The following is a 16,487-nucleotide window of genomic DNA, read 5'->3' on the forward strand; positions in this document are numbered from 1 at the left end:
ATCATGTTTTTACCGGAGAATGAAAATGTTACGAGGCAACGTTACAACATGGTGAAATTTTGCCAACATTTGCTCTTTGATGATATTTCTTGTGGGCTCATTGCGGTGCGGGTCGCCTATGTGACACCTTTGCGTCTTATGCTATAGTATTGCAGAGCAGGTAAGCACTGAACAGGGGCCCTATAATATTACATTAATTGTTCATGCTTTTATTCTGTTGTGACTTGTTGATGAAATTACGATAGTTATAGCACGAGAACAGAACGACGACAAAGAGACAAGAAGGACACAAGTCTCTTTGTCGTTCTGTTCTCGTGCTATACTATCGCAATGGCATACGAACTAGCGCAAGCTGCCACATTTCTTGTTCACGAAGTTACGGATGGGAACGAGCAAACTTATTAAAGACCGGTCAAGCATTGGCTGCTTTCAGAAAATAAATTTCGTTAAAAAGAATATAGCGTCACCGCTGCTCTGTCAAAACTACTGCAAGCCGATGAGTGTGACAAATCATTTTGGGCGCGGAAATCGGCCTAAGGGCACCATTTCTCAGTTAAAATGTGCTTGAACTTCGTGGTAACTAAGAATGCGGGTCATGTCACCTCTGTGTATGCGAATTCATATCAAAGTGCGAGTGCATCGATACATATATGTTTATATATATATTGGCGGACGAGTGAGGTAGGTTTGCCCCCGCACTCGCGAAAGAGTTGATACGCCACTGGGCATGAAGTCTCGATTCGAAAAAAGGTGCACTATTTCACATCAGGTATCTGTTTAAGAGCCGTTGTGGTGACATAATGGTTACAGTGCACAGCTGCTTACCTGAAAGACGTGGGTTCAGAACTAGCCACAGCGCTTGCATTTCAAAGGAGGAGAGGACCATGTAGTCAAGGCCTATGCCTTTTAATGGCTTTTTATGCCTTTTAATACTAAAGGCCCATGCCACATTTAATGTGCGCTGTCTAATGACAGTGCAGATTACAGAACTGCAGCTCACACAACTGTCTGGAGTCTTTCATTATGATGCATAAAACCCCAGAAATTATTTTTACTCTAGGAGTACATCTAAAACAGCATGCAATTTTATCCGATGACAGGACTATACCACCAATATGATAGTATCTATGGTGGGTAACACTACACCTTCATAGATGCCTCACCTTTGCTTGTAGATGGAGCAACTTTGATGGCAGGTCCATCGGGCGGACTGCTGGATGAGCAGAGGCTAACTTCATCAACGTCAACATGGTCATCCATTAGGCGCCGCTTTACTCGTAGTCGACTCTTCACACTTGAGGCAATGCTTGAATCCTGGCCCCAACCAGAAGCGTCTTCTACAGCCTGGGCTCCATTTTGTGAATTTCCTTCGTTTGTGCTCTCTTCTGCTGGAGCTTCCATTGATGGTGGCGGACAGCTCTTCTCACCCCAACCAGAAGAGTCTTCTACAGCCTGGGCTCTATTTTGTGAATTTCCTTCGTTTGTGCTCTCTTCTGCTGGAGCTTCCATTGACGGTGGCGGACAGCTATTCTCCTTGCCTGCTTCAGGTGCAGTTGTCTCACCATCCATAGAAGTGCCACTTCCATCCGAGCCAGATTTTCGGTTACGTCGCTTGCGCCGGTTGGAACTCAGGTAAAGCCCATAGGTTCCTCCTCGATAGAACCTTCTCCTCTGCGTCTTGTGGGTCTCAGAAGTGGCAGGAAAAGATTTCCTCGCCTTGTTGACCTGTACCAAGGACTCCGGCTGTGCTCCAGGAGCACTCATCTTGGCCCGTGCTGGAGGCTATGCTAAAGGGGCACCTGCACAGTATTGGTGCAACATGCTCAGGCCATTTTTAACTTCTACCATTACCCTCACCCCACCCCCATTACAACAAAAATCTTTTTGCACTTCAAACTTTATCATGCCTTTGTGCAGAAATGGTAGCAACATTTGTTCTTCCCCTGCAGCGGTCAAGAGATGGTAAGTTATTAGATAGCTCTCAATACAAAAAACTGATGAAAGCTAAGGGATATACTCAGAAATGAAAAATAAATATACCAAGGTCTTTTATTGAGAGGAGGATCCCCTCCTTTCTGGGTTTTTGCACAGTAGCACAAAAGCAGATATCACAGCCTTGGCAGTATATCTTTGGGGAGTCACACATGTTAACAACAGCCCAGAGAGGACTATGGCAGCGCTCGGGGAGCCTTCAGTCGGAAGGTCTATAGGGTGACAACAATTGAAATGTACACTTCACAACACCACAAATCCCTAATTGCAAAAGGCAGCTTAACAATATAAAGAACAACTCATTAGACTATCAATAACAACATAAAGTATGTGCAAGAGCATCAAGTGGCATGGATTTTCAAAACGAGATGCAAAAGAAATTTTAATGCAGCTACATTCAAGCATGGGTATGACATAAATGATGAATAATTTATGATTTTATAATATCATGACAAAGCACAACAAATCAAGTACAAGCCATCAAATTAAGAGGCACGTAAGAATTGCATCACCCTAAGGCTCAATTAAGACACACATATCGAACTACAGGTGGCCGTAGATGTTGCCGAAGCTCAAGGCCGGCTGGCACCAGAGGAATATAAAAACTGGCCCTCCCACAAGCCTCCATTTCAGACAAACATAAGGTTTTCTATTACTACTACTGAGACTTGCGATACTACGAAAATAATTTTAAATACATTTTTTTTTTCCGTATTCTCATACTTAATAGAGATTGCTGCACAAGTTTACCTTACTACCTTCCCAAGTCCAAATGTTTTGGCTATATCAGGGCAGCGCTGTCAACCAAATTATTTTTAATGTATAGCAAACACATACCATACGACACAAGCTCAGCGAAAGCTTTCTCACCTATGCGTGCTTACAAGATGCCATACATGAAAGCAAAATTTGCTGATGGGCTAGTTGGTACATGCACTATAAAACGAACGCTCCTTCATTTACGTTTCTTTTCCTTAGTGGTGTGCATCCTTTCCAGTTTTATAAACTAGATATGCATACCTATTTTAATGGTTTTCCAACCATGCCTTAGGATACAGTAATATTATGTATCAAATAAATAATACCCACAAGAGACTGATTGATGTTAACTGCCAGAAGACACATACAGAAAAATATAGACATGAAAAATATTGCATCAGCCTTAAAGAACATGTAACAAAAGGGGCATGAGTCACCTGATTGCAATTAAAATGTTCGCAAATATTACAACATCTACGACCTTTGTTATCTACTCATATATTGTCGGATGTAATAAGCAATTTAGAAGTTTCTGCGACCCAACTGCTGTGGAAAAGTGCAACGAAGGCAGAGATAGAACCTGCTTGCTTCTTTTTTATGAACTCCCCAAATGGCATTATCACCTGGATTTTAGGCAAATGTATCAGTACGAAAATAATTTGGTTGAAAAGCACCACTTCAAGACAACAAGCTCCACCAAAATTTTCGATGACAATAGTGGTCATGAACAACTATGTCAAAGACTGTCAAGCCCACCAGATTTGCTTGCAGTTTTAAGGGGAGATGCGGGTCAAAAAATTAGTTTTTTTCAAAATTACCTATTTTTTATTTTCGCCTGTTTTGATAAGATTAGTACGTCTACTGTTATGAAAAAAATAATGCAGGCCGAGACTTAACTGCAAATGCTTTAAAATTGTATCTAGAGAGCGCAAGATGCCAGTTAAAAGGTCCAAAGTGTGCAGTCTTCAAGCACCTTGCTGCCAATACTGCGCCGCCACTGTTGATCACATGAGTCGAAGAGACGAGCCTCACTCTTCAAATAACAAGTTTCTCTCGCTGATGCAGCGCAAGAAATAATAAAACGAAGCACTCTTCTGCACATTTTTCGAGCACCGCGACTGGCTTATCACATGGTACGAATCGGGGACCGCCATTGGCCGCTGCGCGCCTGCATGTGCTGTGAAACCTATTTGCGGGGTCCATGTCTTGAAGAGCAGCGCAACTGAACAATGCTTTTCTTGTCTAATTATCTCCGTTATGAATGAAAAAAGGCATTGCTCGTAAGTGAAAGCCAGTGTGCGGCGCGCTCTGTAGGAATAGACTACGAGCATCTGGTCTGATTTGTGGCAGTTGTTGGCTTGCAAAAGCCAATGCATCAAAAGTCATTCACACCCATCAGCCAGAAAGTTCGTGATGCCGCAATGGATGACGTCAGCGCCAATCTTGAGAGGTCGAAAGAGCTCGCAGTGAGAGAACTTAGCAGAGACGCCATTGCCATTATGTACGGCAATGTGTGGCACAAATATGGCTGCGAAATGGCATGACGCTGGACTTAGTTTGGCTTTCGCAGTCCTGTCGAACTTCTTCCTAGCTTGCGGTTGGACAAGGCTCTGCCAGATGGAGCGGAAGTTTGGCAAGCGTTTCATGGCCCTGTCTGTGAGCGAAATGTCTGTGACGAGTACACTCGAAAAAGCTGAAAGCGACAAACTCGTGGTGCTGCCGTATTTTAGTCGCAGTGGCCACTACAAGAAGGATTGTTCTTTTTGGTGTGCAAATTTCATCTCATTTAATGATACCTTTCATAAATAAAAACTGATTTTTTTCAAAACACAAATTTTGCTATTTTTTCCAGTGTGCCCCTCCTTTTTCGGGCACTTCTAGTGCTCGGATCTGCATGAAATTTTGCCCAAGTTTTTTCAATGTATGACAAGTGCAATTATCTAGTTTATATTTCAATATTGTATTGTATAATAAAAAAATATTGTATGTAAACCTTTACTAGGGTTGGTGAAACGTGGACTTTTTACGTCTTATTTTTCACACGTATTACATATTTTGTAAGTGCTTCCTAATTAGTTATTTGCACTCAACACTTTATTTGAAGCATTACGAACTATGAATGGTAAAAAATTACAGAAGTTTAGGAATGAAAAGAGAGGGGGGGGGGGGCAAAACGATTAGGGTTTTCACTTTGTCATGTTGCAGAGCTAAAAGTGTGTAACTTGCAAGAAAACTAATTATATATTTGAAACCAGCATAAAAAGTTCCATAAACAGCTCAAGTTTCATTGCTCTAGGGTGAATATTAAAAAAAAAGTGTCTTCGAGTAGCATCTCCCCTTAAAGCCGGTTAGCCTGGGGACGCCGACCAAGACAACGCCGAGCCACAGAACACCGAATCAGCTGGGCCACAGAACACCAAACAAAGAATGTCACAGAACACCTGAAATGTGCAGAAGCCCCAAATGTAGTTCCATGGACACGAGCATATAGCGTTCAGTGTCCAGGTGGTACATATTTGAACATGACAGACGATTTTCCGTTAGTACACACACAAGAGGTATGCGTTGCACACACGTGTGCAGGCTACCTGGGTCCTAACAAAATCTAAGGGAACCCTGGGTTACTGGGCACCCACGCCGTCGGCATCCTAGTGTGATGCACGCCAATTTCACGCTGATCATGCGGCTCCCGTTACAACTCGAACAAAGAGAACTAGTGGTCTACCTAAAAAAAACCACCTGTTAAGCACCGACACATAGGTTAAACATTTTATAACGTAAGAACACTATTCACTCGGAGCTGATATGGTTTTAGAGAGACGCGAAATTCCCGCGTTCCACGTTATTGATTGATTTGTAGGGTTTAACGTCCCAAAGCCACCATATGATTATGAGAGACGCCGTAGTGGAGAGCTCCGGAAATTTAGACCACCTGGGGTTCTTTAACGGGCACCCAAATCTCAGCTCAGGGGCCTACAACATTTCCGCCTCCATCGGAAATGCAGCCGCCGCAGCCGGTATTCGATCCCGCGAGCTGCAGGTCAGCAGCCGAGTACCTTAGCCACTAGACCACCGCGGCGGGGCCGCATTCCACGTTAAATACATAGTTGCTGATCTGTAACATGCCTTCCATTAACAATATTTTAAAGACAAAGGTATGACAATAGTGGTCATAAACAACTATGTCAAAGACTGTCAAGCCCACCAGATTTGCTTAGCGTTTTAAAGCCGGTTCGCCTCTGGACGCCGTCAGAAACGCGCTGTGCACGCTGTGCCGAACAAGATAACGCTGAACCAGCCGATCCACAAAAACGCTGTAATGCATTGTCAATATGTTAAAGACAAAGATGAGGCAGTAGTGGTCATAAACAACTATGTCAAAGACTGTGTCACTAAGTCAAAGACTGTCAAGCCCACCAGATTTGCTTACAGTTTTAAAGCCGATTCGTTTCGGGACGCCGTCAGACAACGCCGAGCCACAAAAACTCTGTAATGCATTATCAATATGTTAAAAACAAAGATATGGCAATAGTGGTCATAAACAACTATGTCAAAGACTGTCAAGCCCACCAGATTTGCTTACCGTTTTTTTATAACAGTCGCCGGTTCGCCTGGGGACGCCGACCAAGACAACAACGACTACCCAACCGAATCATCCGAGCCACAGAACACCTACTGACCAAGCCACAGAACTGACAGAACGCCGAACCGAATGGTCTAACGAAGTACTGTCAGTAATGCCACCGAAAACCTGTAATGTGCAGAAGCAACTGTCGCAAACCGCCGCTAGAAGTTAGGCTAAAAGATTTCCTTAGTGTCGTGAACGTGAACGAGCGCCTCCCAAGCTACAGTGGAGAAATCAGATTCTATGCACCGCTATGCGGCGCTGTTTGTTGCTGGCGCGCTTATTCCTCCGTGGTCTTTGCTTGGTCGCGAGCTGTATACATCCGCGAGAACCGCCTCTGCGCATTGATGGGTGGTGTCGTTCTGTAATACTGTCTATAAGCAATGTGGTAACGACTTGCCCGAGCATGAACATCGTGTGTTATTCTATTTGTGGATGTATACCGTACGTGTATGTCTGGTAAGTGCGTATGTTGCGCAAGGATCGATGTGTCTCTTGGGTGAAGTGTATGCTTGTGCCAAAACTTTCATTGGAGCTTCGTCTTGCGTAACTGCGTGAGACAGATATGAAATGCACAAGTTGGAAGCGATGGAATATTAGCAGGCGTCCACACGACGTTATTTCCCAAGTTGCTAAAATATGCTGTCGCCGATGACGATAATCGGTTTCCTAAGCTATGTCTGTTCTTGTGGTTGTATACAAAAAAGAAACAAAGGAAATAAAATTGAAAATATGCTGGGAGCACTTTATATCTCCGCTCAAAACTGCCACCTTAAGCGTCTTCTTAATAATTGAACAGTACCGCAAGGCAGTCGTGCCTTGCGGTGAAGTGCACGCAGTGTTAATTAGAAATGTAGCACTGGCATTGGGCCTCGTGTGTGCACCTAAATTGTACACGCGCTATCCTCTGCCTCATCAGTGACGATGCGGCAGTCAGTATCGTCATCATCTTCAGCTTGTGTAGCAAGCCCAGGACAATTTACCTAGTAAAGTACATTTTGTGGCAGGCAATTTGCAAGGCATTCACATTTTAGTTCATTGCAGGAGTAATTCAAAATTGCTGCATGGCACCTTCAAATAAACGAAACATGCATATGAGAGGCTTCAGTCGTACTTCAAAATTTGTGCCATGCCTCAAATTGAAATTGATTATAAAGAAAATATATACTAAAGCTGGGTGTAGATTATCATTCACAATTCAATTACCATTCATATTTTAGAAACTTAGAAAATATGTAGCTCATGTTTTCCTATCGAGTAAGCACGAAAATAACCGTTGAAGAATGGTCTACAATCACACGCACAGTTTGCAAGAAATAGATTTTTGAAACCTATGTCGAGCCAGAACTAAGAGCAAGGTGGTACGAGGAAACTGGTTATAACCCGACATGGGGCTGCTTGTTGGCAAAATGTGGCCCCGCCGCGGTGGTCTAGTGGCTAAGGTACTCGGCTGCTGACCCGCAGGGCGCGGGTTCGAATCCCGGCTGCGGCGGCTGCATTTCCGATGGAGGCGGAAATGTTGTAGGCCCGTGTACTCAGATTTGGGTGCACGTTAAAGAACCCCAGGTGGTCAAAAATTTCCGGAGCCCTCCACTACGGCGTCTCTCGTAATCAAATTGTGGTTTTGGGACGTTAAACCCCACATATCAATCAAATAATCGTCTGCATACCCGTTTCGTAGCTGAATAATCCCTCGTGCCACACAAATACCTCTTTTCAGGAAAACATCCATGTTGCTGTCTGCCACACCTTCGTAGTCACCAAACGTATCATTTCTGACTAGAACCATTACGTTGCTCTGCGGCGGTACAGTCACATCATCATCGACGATGCGCAGTGGAGTGGTGTATTGCTCGTCTGCTCGAGCTACCTTTATAGCTTGTTCCGTCGAAAATGATATGCTGGACCTCTGCTAATTAATAATGGCACCATTTGCTTGCAGAAAATTCATTCCGAGTATAACTTCTCTCGAACATATGGGCAGGACAACAAAGTCACCAACGTAAGGAAACCTCGTATCTCAACTCTTGCGGCGCATCTGCCGAGAGGCGTAATAAGGTGACCGCCTGCCGTACGTACTTGAGGTCCACTCCATTCAGTCAGAACTTTCCTGAGGCACTTCGCTAAATCCTAGCTTATCACAGAGTAATCCGCACCGGTATCAATTAAAGCCATGAGCTCTAGCCCATCAATTACCAAAGGCAAGTCTGAAGTTATCTTCTCATTACTGCACTTCTTTACCTGGAGACAGTCGTCGTCATTGTCACGCTGGTGTCGCAGTGGAGGATCTTCGTATTTCGAATCACCAGCGGCCTCGCCTCCACAGGTCGCCCACTTCAGTTTCCCGGGTTTGGACTAGGCGAACGATGCCTAGGTGCGTTTGGAAAGGGACGTGGGCTTGGCGAGCGCTGACGTAGAGGGGATGGTGACCGCGGTTGGTGACGACGATGCAGGTCGAAGCTCTGACGTGAGCACAGGTATTCCTCGATGTCGGACGGCCTTTCGCTGTTTCGCGGACAGTCACATGGTGCGTTGACCGCAAATCCTCGAAGACCAGCTTGACGATATCGGCAAAACCGGTAAGATGGCCAGCCTTTCCACAGTGGAAGCACAGGGGCCTACGTTCCGCATCTCGCCATACATCTCTTTTCCGAGGTCTTCTTTCTGTCGGAAGAGGTGCGCTGCGAGTTGCCTCTACGATATGGCGCGGACTACGTGTTGTCGGTGCGTAAGTACCAGGTGTCTCGATAAACGCACAGTGGACAGCAGGCCGCCTGAGCACCTCAGAATAAGTTACCGCGCGTCGTGTCGGTGGTGCATCCCTTTGCGGCTCCCGTGTGGCCTGCCGAATTTCTTCTCTGACAACATCCGCAATGGACATTTCCGGTGAGGCGGGTGGCTGCAGCTTGCGTAGTTCCTCCCTGACAACTGACCGGACGAGCTCCCACTGAGTGTCAAAATTATCGACAACGTTTGCCGAGAAGACCCCTGCTGATGTACAGGCTACGTCACGATTGTATTGCCGGGTTTTCTGCTGCAGCGTCGTTTCTATTGTTGTTGCTTTCGACCGAAACTCAGCAACAGTGCGCGACGGATTGCGAACGAGTCCCGCGAACAGCTCTTGTTTTACCCCATGCATGAGATGAGGCACCTTCTTGTCTTCAGTCATGTTGGGATCAGCTCGCTTGAACAGGCGGGACATGTCTTCTGTGTACATAGCGACAGTCTCATTTGTGCATTGATTCCATGCACGAAGAGCTGCTTCTACCTTTTTTCGGCGATCATTGTTACCAAACGTACACAGTGCCTGCCGCCGGAACTCTTCCCAGGACATCAAAGATGCGTCGTGGTTTTCGTACCACACTCGCGCTGCGTCTTCCAAAGAGACATATACGTTGTGCAACTTGCCTGCTTCGTTCCATTGGTTTATGTTCGCCACCCTCTCGAAATGATCCAGCCAGTCTTCGGCGTTTCGAACGGGTCACCATGAAACACCTTCGGTATGACGGGCTGGCTGACAATGAGCTGCGATGGTGCAACTTGGCTAGTCATGGTGGTTGCGTTTCTTGTTTCTGTCGCTGATACCCTTGGCACAGGGGGAAGTGGTCCAAATTCTGGTGAACCCCCTCGAATACGGCGACTGATCCGTTGGTGCACCGGCGTAAGCTCCACGGCTTGCGGATGGTCGGGACTTGAACTTCGCTCTCTCGTGGGGGTTGGAATTATCTACCCAGCACCTTCACCAGAAATAACGAATGTAGCAGCCTCACAACAACGATGTTCTATTTACACGGTTTATTAAGGGCGAACTTGTGCCCAAAGTGAACGACGCACAGCAATCAAAAAGATCCAAGGGTGGTAGTCCTCGTGAGCCTCTGCCTCGAGCACCCTCATTCTCTTCTTCTTCACGCGCGTTGGCTGTTCGGAGGAGTATCAGGCGCATGCAGGGCTGGCTCGTGCATTGCGGCTGGCTTCGTCGCTCGTAGTCGTGCCGTTAGCGTTTCTCTGGTTCCCAACATCCACGTTGCGCGGAGCAATGGTTATTTCCTGTGGCAATATCACCGTAATATTTCTTGATACAAGTGTGCATTGTAATCAGGCATCAGAACATGTGATTATCTTAAGGACTTCATAGTTGAAAGGTGGCCAGCCATAACAAAACGCACACATTTTGCTGCACACATTTCCTTCAGACTACACAGTGAGTGCATACCAAGTTCGAAAAGATTTTATGCACCAAGTGCTTGAAGTACGCACTGTGGCCTAGGTATCGTTATCGTGCTCAATTCTTGAAAGCGAACCTTAAAGGTCCCCCAATTCATCTTTTTTAAGTGAGAGAAACGAAGCATTATTCTAACCATGGATATTTTTATGCCAGCAATTTGACTAGTAGGTTAGCTCAGTGAGCCATTTTTGCATTCATATCAGGTTTATTTGACTCAAGGAAAGCAATATTATTTTGAAATGGCACTGTATGCCAAAGACCTCACATGGTGTCTATTGTTGGACATTAATCTCCAGGTATCCTAGGCCCTCCCTCTTTCCCTCATTGAAGGGCCTGTTTTTTGTTTGAGAAAAGGTGGCAACCCTGGTGACAGCAAAGTGTAAAAACGGTATATAAATATTGAAGCAGGTTGTGTAGACAACAATCTACAGACAGTGAGTGGCATACAGAATTGACTTGGCTGTCTTCAATGTGTGTGTGTGGGGGGGGGGGGGGGGGGCATAAAAAAAAGCTGCTACAAGGCCAAAACAGATGCCTCAATTGCAGTGGCAACTACGCAAAGGGACAGCTGGAAAGTCTACTTAAATGTTCCAAACATGAGCGTCTTGAATTCGCTGCAGTTTTATCTCAAACGAATTAGGACTTGAAAAAAAAAAAAAAAACCTAGCCCTCATAGATTTGAAACAGGCACATATTGCAAAAAGGCTGGTGATAAACCAGCAACAAGTTTAGTCATGCCTTCATTGTTGTCAATTGTGAGCGCACAATACATACAACAGCGATACTTTTGGGAAGCACACCTTGATGTGACCGAGGTTAGGGGCACAGGCTTTCATCCAGGTGCCGGGGAAGGAGACACCTTTGAGAGGCTTCTTGACAACAGAAACACACGATTTATTTACATATTTACAGGTGTAAAAAACACAAGGCGTCGAGATGCGCTTTTACAGGAGACAGGACTGGCCGTAACGAAGGCCACAGAGAGAGCCCTTGGTCCGTGCATGCGCCTCTCCTCAATTGCGAACTGTCTGTCCCAGCAATGCTGATGCATGTTCCCTGCATCACACCCAGACACCTCTTGTGTTTCTGCTGGACGTGTACCACATTTGGCAGGTACGCCAGTGAGCGTGTATTGCAGACTGGGTTCTTGCACTGCCAGTAATAACATTTGAATGGATACTGGCAAGCTAACTGGCACCTCCGAGCCTGTGCAGCTCTATAAGACGGGCCCTATCTGCAATGAACCACTTTTTAGCAGCAGAAGTAAAGAAAACAAGAACACTTCTTGTTTTTTTTTTCTTACCCGAAGCAATATTCGAACCAGCGAACGTACAATTGAAAGCTGAGCATAATAACTCTTGAGCTATTTACGCACGGTGACAGAAGAAATCATAGCCTTAAATAGTATAGGGGATGGGAAAGGCAAGGAAGGATGCAAAGGAGAGAGTGAAAAAGAAGATGGGAGAACCATTAGAAAGAGGAGAAAGAGAAAAAAAGAAGGGGAGAAACTAACTGCGGGAGAGCAAAAAAGACAAATATATTGACTAAAAAAAAGCAGGCTTGTACAAATATTCAAATGCTTCGAATATTTGAAGGAGCAGTATTGTATTCAAATTCGCTTCGACTCAATTTTAAATTATTGAAAATTTTGAAGTATTTGCAATGAACAAATAGTTAACATTGATCTGCACATAACCTCCTGTAAAAGTAACTTCACTGCAGCATAGAATGCTATGCCGTGAAAGCACCTATCCAAGGGAATTCGCACTGCCGCAAAACCTCTTCAAAGTTTAAGGGGCACTGCAACACTTATTGAATATGGTCAGAAAACGCGGCCAATCGGTAGTCGAGACTCCTGAGAACACGTGAGCCAAATATTGTTGCGCAGCACGAGGCCAGAATTTCTCAATAAATGTTCAAATTCACCTGAAGATTGCTTTCCTTTCACTCGACAAATTGCGCTACAAGCTCAAAAATTACTCATCACAGTCATTGTATCAGCGATTGGCTGATTCGAGCATGGCACGTTGGACGTTACTGGGGCCAGGCTCACTTGGACTATAATCGAGTCGTGAGTTTGAGTGAGTACAGCTGAGTAATATTACATGAGTTTGAGTTAGAGTGAATCTGGCTAAGGAAAATTTTAATGAGCTTGAATGCGAGTGAGTAAAATATTTGCGAGTCTGAGGTGGTGAGCCCTAAGCTCAACGTGTATTTCTTGGGTGAGCCTTAGTGAGCACCACCTTTTATTTCTAACCTATGTTCCTATATACCTGCCTATCAGCATAACTATCGACGTCATATTTGCTTACATTGGTAATCAAGTCCGTTCAGGCATACATCAACACACAACCTTTCATGCGGTTATTGAACAGAGGCGCAAGTTAGGAGATAAAGGGGTCGCCAAGACCTCCCTTCACAAACTCGCTCATGGGACATACATGGCAAAAATTTCTGATGTGAGCTGCATATTTCATAAAAATATTCTTATTGGATTGCAACTAGTGACAGCTGTTTGCTCACTCAGAGACATGTCTAAGCGCGAGTCTGAGCGTGCGGAGCTGAGTAATATGTTGGCAGGTTTGAGCCTGAGTGAGAGTGGTTGACAAACAGTTTAGCGAATCCCAATTAGTTCTGTAGAGCTAAATTTCAGTGAATTTGAGTCCGAGTGAGTTTCCATGGCTTGAGTGAGTTTAAATAGGTTCCACTTTTTATACCAGCCTATGGCTTGTTAAGTTTGGCCCGGCAATTCGTATGGGCAGACACCATTGTGTGTAAGCTGGTCTATAGACTGGGGAGGCTCTCAATCCCTTCGCCGCCCAGTCTGCCAGACGCTGTCGAAGATTTCGGTAATTACCCAGACCATGGGGCAAGGAAAGGCGAGTTCCTGACTTTCAAATGCGGACCCTTTCGTTGTCCCTTCAAGCAGCAGCGGTGCCTAATGACCTCGGTGACTCATCCGGCGACGGGAAGCTGTTGAGACCGGCGCCAGAGCTGACGCGGGAGCGGCGCTCTTTTAATCCTCAATCAAGTAGCCTAGTGGCCAGCTGCCTATGCTCGTCAAGCATTGTTCGTGCTAGCCGGAGGATGAGTCGTCGTGTCGCCACGACGCCGTAAACCGTTCGAGAGAGGACAACAAAGACAGCATCTTCCTTGGAAGAGACCATGGCGGCCGCCGCAAATCGCCCCGCTAATTGAGCGAACATGTCGGCGGACCCTTTGATGTACGTTGTCAGGATCTTGGGACCTCTAGACTAGCGGCACACACACGATGGGGAAGAGCCCCGCTGGCGCCCCCGTGCAGTGCAGTGATCACGACTCAATGTTGGAAGTTCACGTGGACCGTGCATGCTCGTCCCCCCTCACCTGTTGTGTGTGTGTGATTGGTGTTCCACTCAAAGAGGAGGAGCTCGACAGGGCTTAAAACGACGCCGCAGAGTGCTGGACGTCGCTCTGAACCATGTAACGGTTCAACCACCACGCTCGTGGTTTGTGAAACCACTAACCCTTCTTTGCTGTAAATACGTGTAAATAATGCCATAAACCTGTTTGTTTTCCTATCCTCTTCTTGTCAGTGTTCAGTTCCTCCACCCGGTTATACCACGCTACCAGAGGAGACCGGGTAGACCCCCATTCGCAACAACTGGTGGCAGCGGTGGGATGCCATCAGCAACTTCCTCCTTCCGAACCTTAACAACTGGTTGGCAGCGGTGAGATGAACTTCACGACATGGTGCTGTGCTGTGGTGAGTGCTTGGTCTTTGCTTTGACTTTCCAGGCTTTAATTGTGTGAGTTTATTAGAAGCTGGATTGTGTTTGAATTAGGGAGATTACCTTTTGTGAGTTTTGAGTTGTAGGGATCACCTAAGTATGTGTGAAATGCAGGACCAAAGTGCAACGGCATTCATGGCGTGGAAGGCAATGCTAAGAGATGAACTTTTGGCTGTGAGTAAGCATCTAGGCATTGAAGTAGAGGAAGGAATGGGCAGGACAGCGATTGTGAGGCTGATCTCGCAAAAAGCCAGTGAGGAGGAGATTGAAAACGCGGTAGAGATTTTAGAAAAGAGTGTTTAGAAAAACAGGAATTGGAGGAGCGAGAAAGAGAACGGGAAAGAAAAGAAAAGGAAAGAAGGGATAGGAAGGAAAGAGAAGAAACGAAAAGAATGGAACGAGAGCAAGAGAGAGAGCTGTGGAAGGAAAGCCTGAAATTAAAAGAGGAAGAGAGAAGATGATCAATACAGCGCCTTAGATGGTCTCAACTAAATTCGAGGATCCATGCATTCGAAGGTGAGGATTTAGAGAGTTATCTAACCTCGTAAGAGAAAGTTTGCAGAGAACTAGAGCTCGACGAAGACTATTGGTCTATCGCCTTATTGAGTGTCCTTCCGTGCAACTAAATGGGTAGGTACACTACCTTTCCGAGGAACAGTTCAATAGGTACGATGTAGCTAAGGCAGCTTTACTGCGGTGCTTCGGCATCAGAGTTGAGAGAAAGCGAATTGAGTACAAGCTCACGAACGCTCCCGTGAAGAACGCGCGACGGTGTGCTGGTAGTAAAACCAAGCCTGAAAGATGTCCGCGTGTCTCTTATAGCACCAAGGTGGATAGTGAACAAAAATGGGAGATAGAAAAACGGGAGCGAGGTGAAGAGCGTGAGCGAGCACTTAGCCTAGAGATTGAACTGTCGGAACAAAAAGTCGAGGCAATGCAGCAGAAGATTCAGCCATTCGCAAGTGTAGCGCACGAGAAGTGCGATGATCAAATAAGTGAGGTGCAGCCCAGAGCTTTAGAGAATGCTAGCACATTCAATGACAGCAGCAGGTTCGACGATGAACCAAATTCGAGTGCTGCGAAAGATGCTGTGCTGAGTAGAGAGGCCGACGAAGGCCAGAGCGAGTGCGACGAGGTGCTGTGCCAGTTAACTGTTAGCGAAAGAGCTAGAATAACTGTAGAAAAGCTGGTACAGGCCTCAACTGTGTTTGTCGCAACAGTGGGTCCTGCAAACGGTGTCGAAGTAGGCAAGGACACCGGAGTTAGCTCAGAAGCAGCGAAAGTAGGTAGCGGGGATATCAGTGCAGTAGCAGACAGCTCTCAGCAATGCGAGCTAGAGTGTTTGAAGGAAAGCAGCTGCACTGTTCCTAAGAGCGTCAAGCTGTCCGCCAGTCTAGAGTGTGAAATAGGTGATTTTTTCGAAAATCATTTAGACGACACGGCGTCGACAGCTGACGAGTGCAGTGAGAGTGTTAGCGACCTTGAGCTGCGAGCGGTAGGCTCAGAGGCGAGTCGCAAGAAACGGCACAGACGCAAAAGACGTCAGGAAGCCGCGCGAGAGAAAAAAGGTACTACGTGGGAAAAAGGCGCAAAATCTTTTAGCGTAGCAAGTAGAACGAGGAGTTCTGCATTGGGGTCAAAGCCGGTTTGCATGCGTGCAAGGAGCTGAACCAAAAGTAGAAAGAACGCCGTCTCGCAAACGGAATCACCTGGAGAGTGCCAGTCTTGGCGTTCTATTAACATCAAGTTTCATGGTGCGCCCTCGAGCTGTAAAACCATCAATCACTCAACCCGCGACAAATTTCTAAGCAGTGCGGGACAGGTCAGTCGCAAACATCGCCGTAAAAGAGGTAAGAGTACGCGAGTTACAAAGCAAAGGGATTGCAGACGTAGCAATCAGCCGCAGGAAAGAAAGAAGGGTAGATCAGCGGCCCGTTCAATGAAAGGTCCCTTGTGGCGTACAGTAAGACGCCAGCGGCAAAGTGGTAGGCCGCAGCGAAGGTCCTCGCGGCGGAATTTGCGGCAGAGGTTTAAGGCTTTCCCCGGACAAGAGTGTCGAAGGGGTCCTAGGAAAGAGGCCACAATAACGAAGCACCGCGTGGGTGCAAGCCCAAAG

General features: G+C 46.1%; 1 protein-coding gene across 4 annotated transcripts in view; it reads right to left on the reverse strand.

Annotated features, from left to right (window-relative positions):
- The window catches only part of LOC119187730 (histone-lysine N-methyltransferase EHMT1-like), a 284,030-nt gene extending 277,515 nt beyond the window's left edge, over window positions 1–6,515 (reverse strand). For 2 of the 4 annotated variants that reach the window (XM_075878680.1, XM_075878676.1), the window contains exons 1-2: window positions 6,335–6,515; window positions 1,164–1,799 (exon numbers count right to left, since the gene is read on the reverse strand). In XM_075878680.1, the coding sequence (XP_075734795.1) occupies window positions 1,164–1,764 (601 nt within the window). In that variant the 5' untranslated portion in view covers window positions 1,765–1,799; window positions 6,335–6,515. Of the gene's footprint in view, window positions 1–1,163; window positions 1,800–6,181; window positions 6,201–6,334 lie in introns of those variants that run through there. The other 2 variants (XM_075878679.1, XM_075878677.1) reach the window with 2 other exon arrangements.
- Window positions 6,516–16,487: the final 9,972 nt, after the last annotated feature.

The sequence above is a fragment of the Rhipicephalus microplus genome, chromosome X (genome assembly GCF_043290135.1).
Source record: "Rhipicephalus microplus isolate Deutch F79 chromosome X, USDA_Rmic, whole genome shotgun sequence".
Classification (NCBI taxonomy): Eukaryota; Metazoa; Arthropoda; class Arachnida; order Ixodida; family Ixodidae; genus Rhipicephalus; species Rhipicephalus microplus.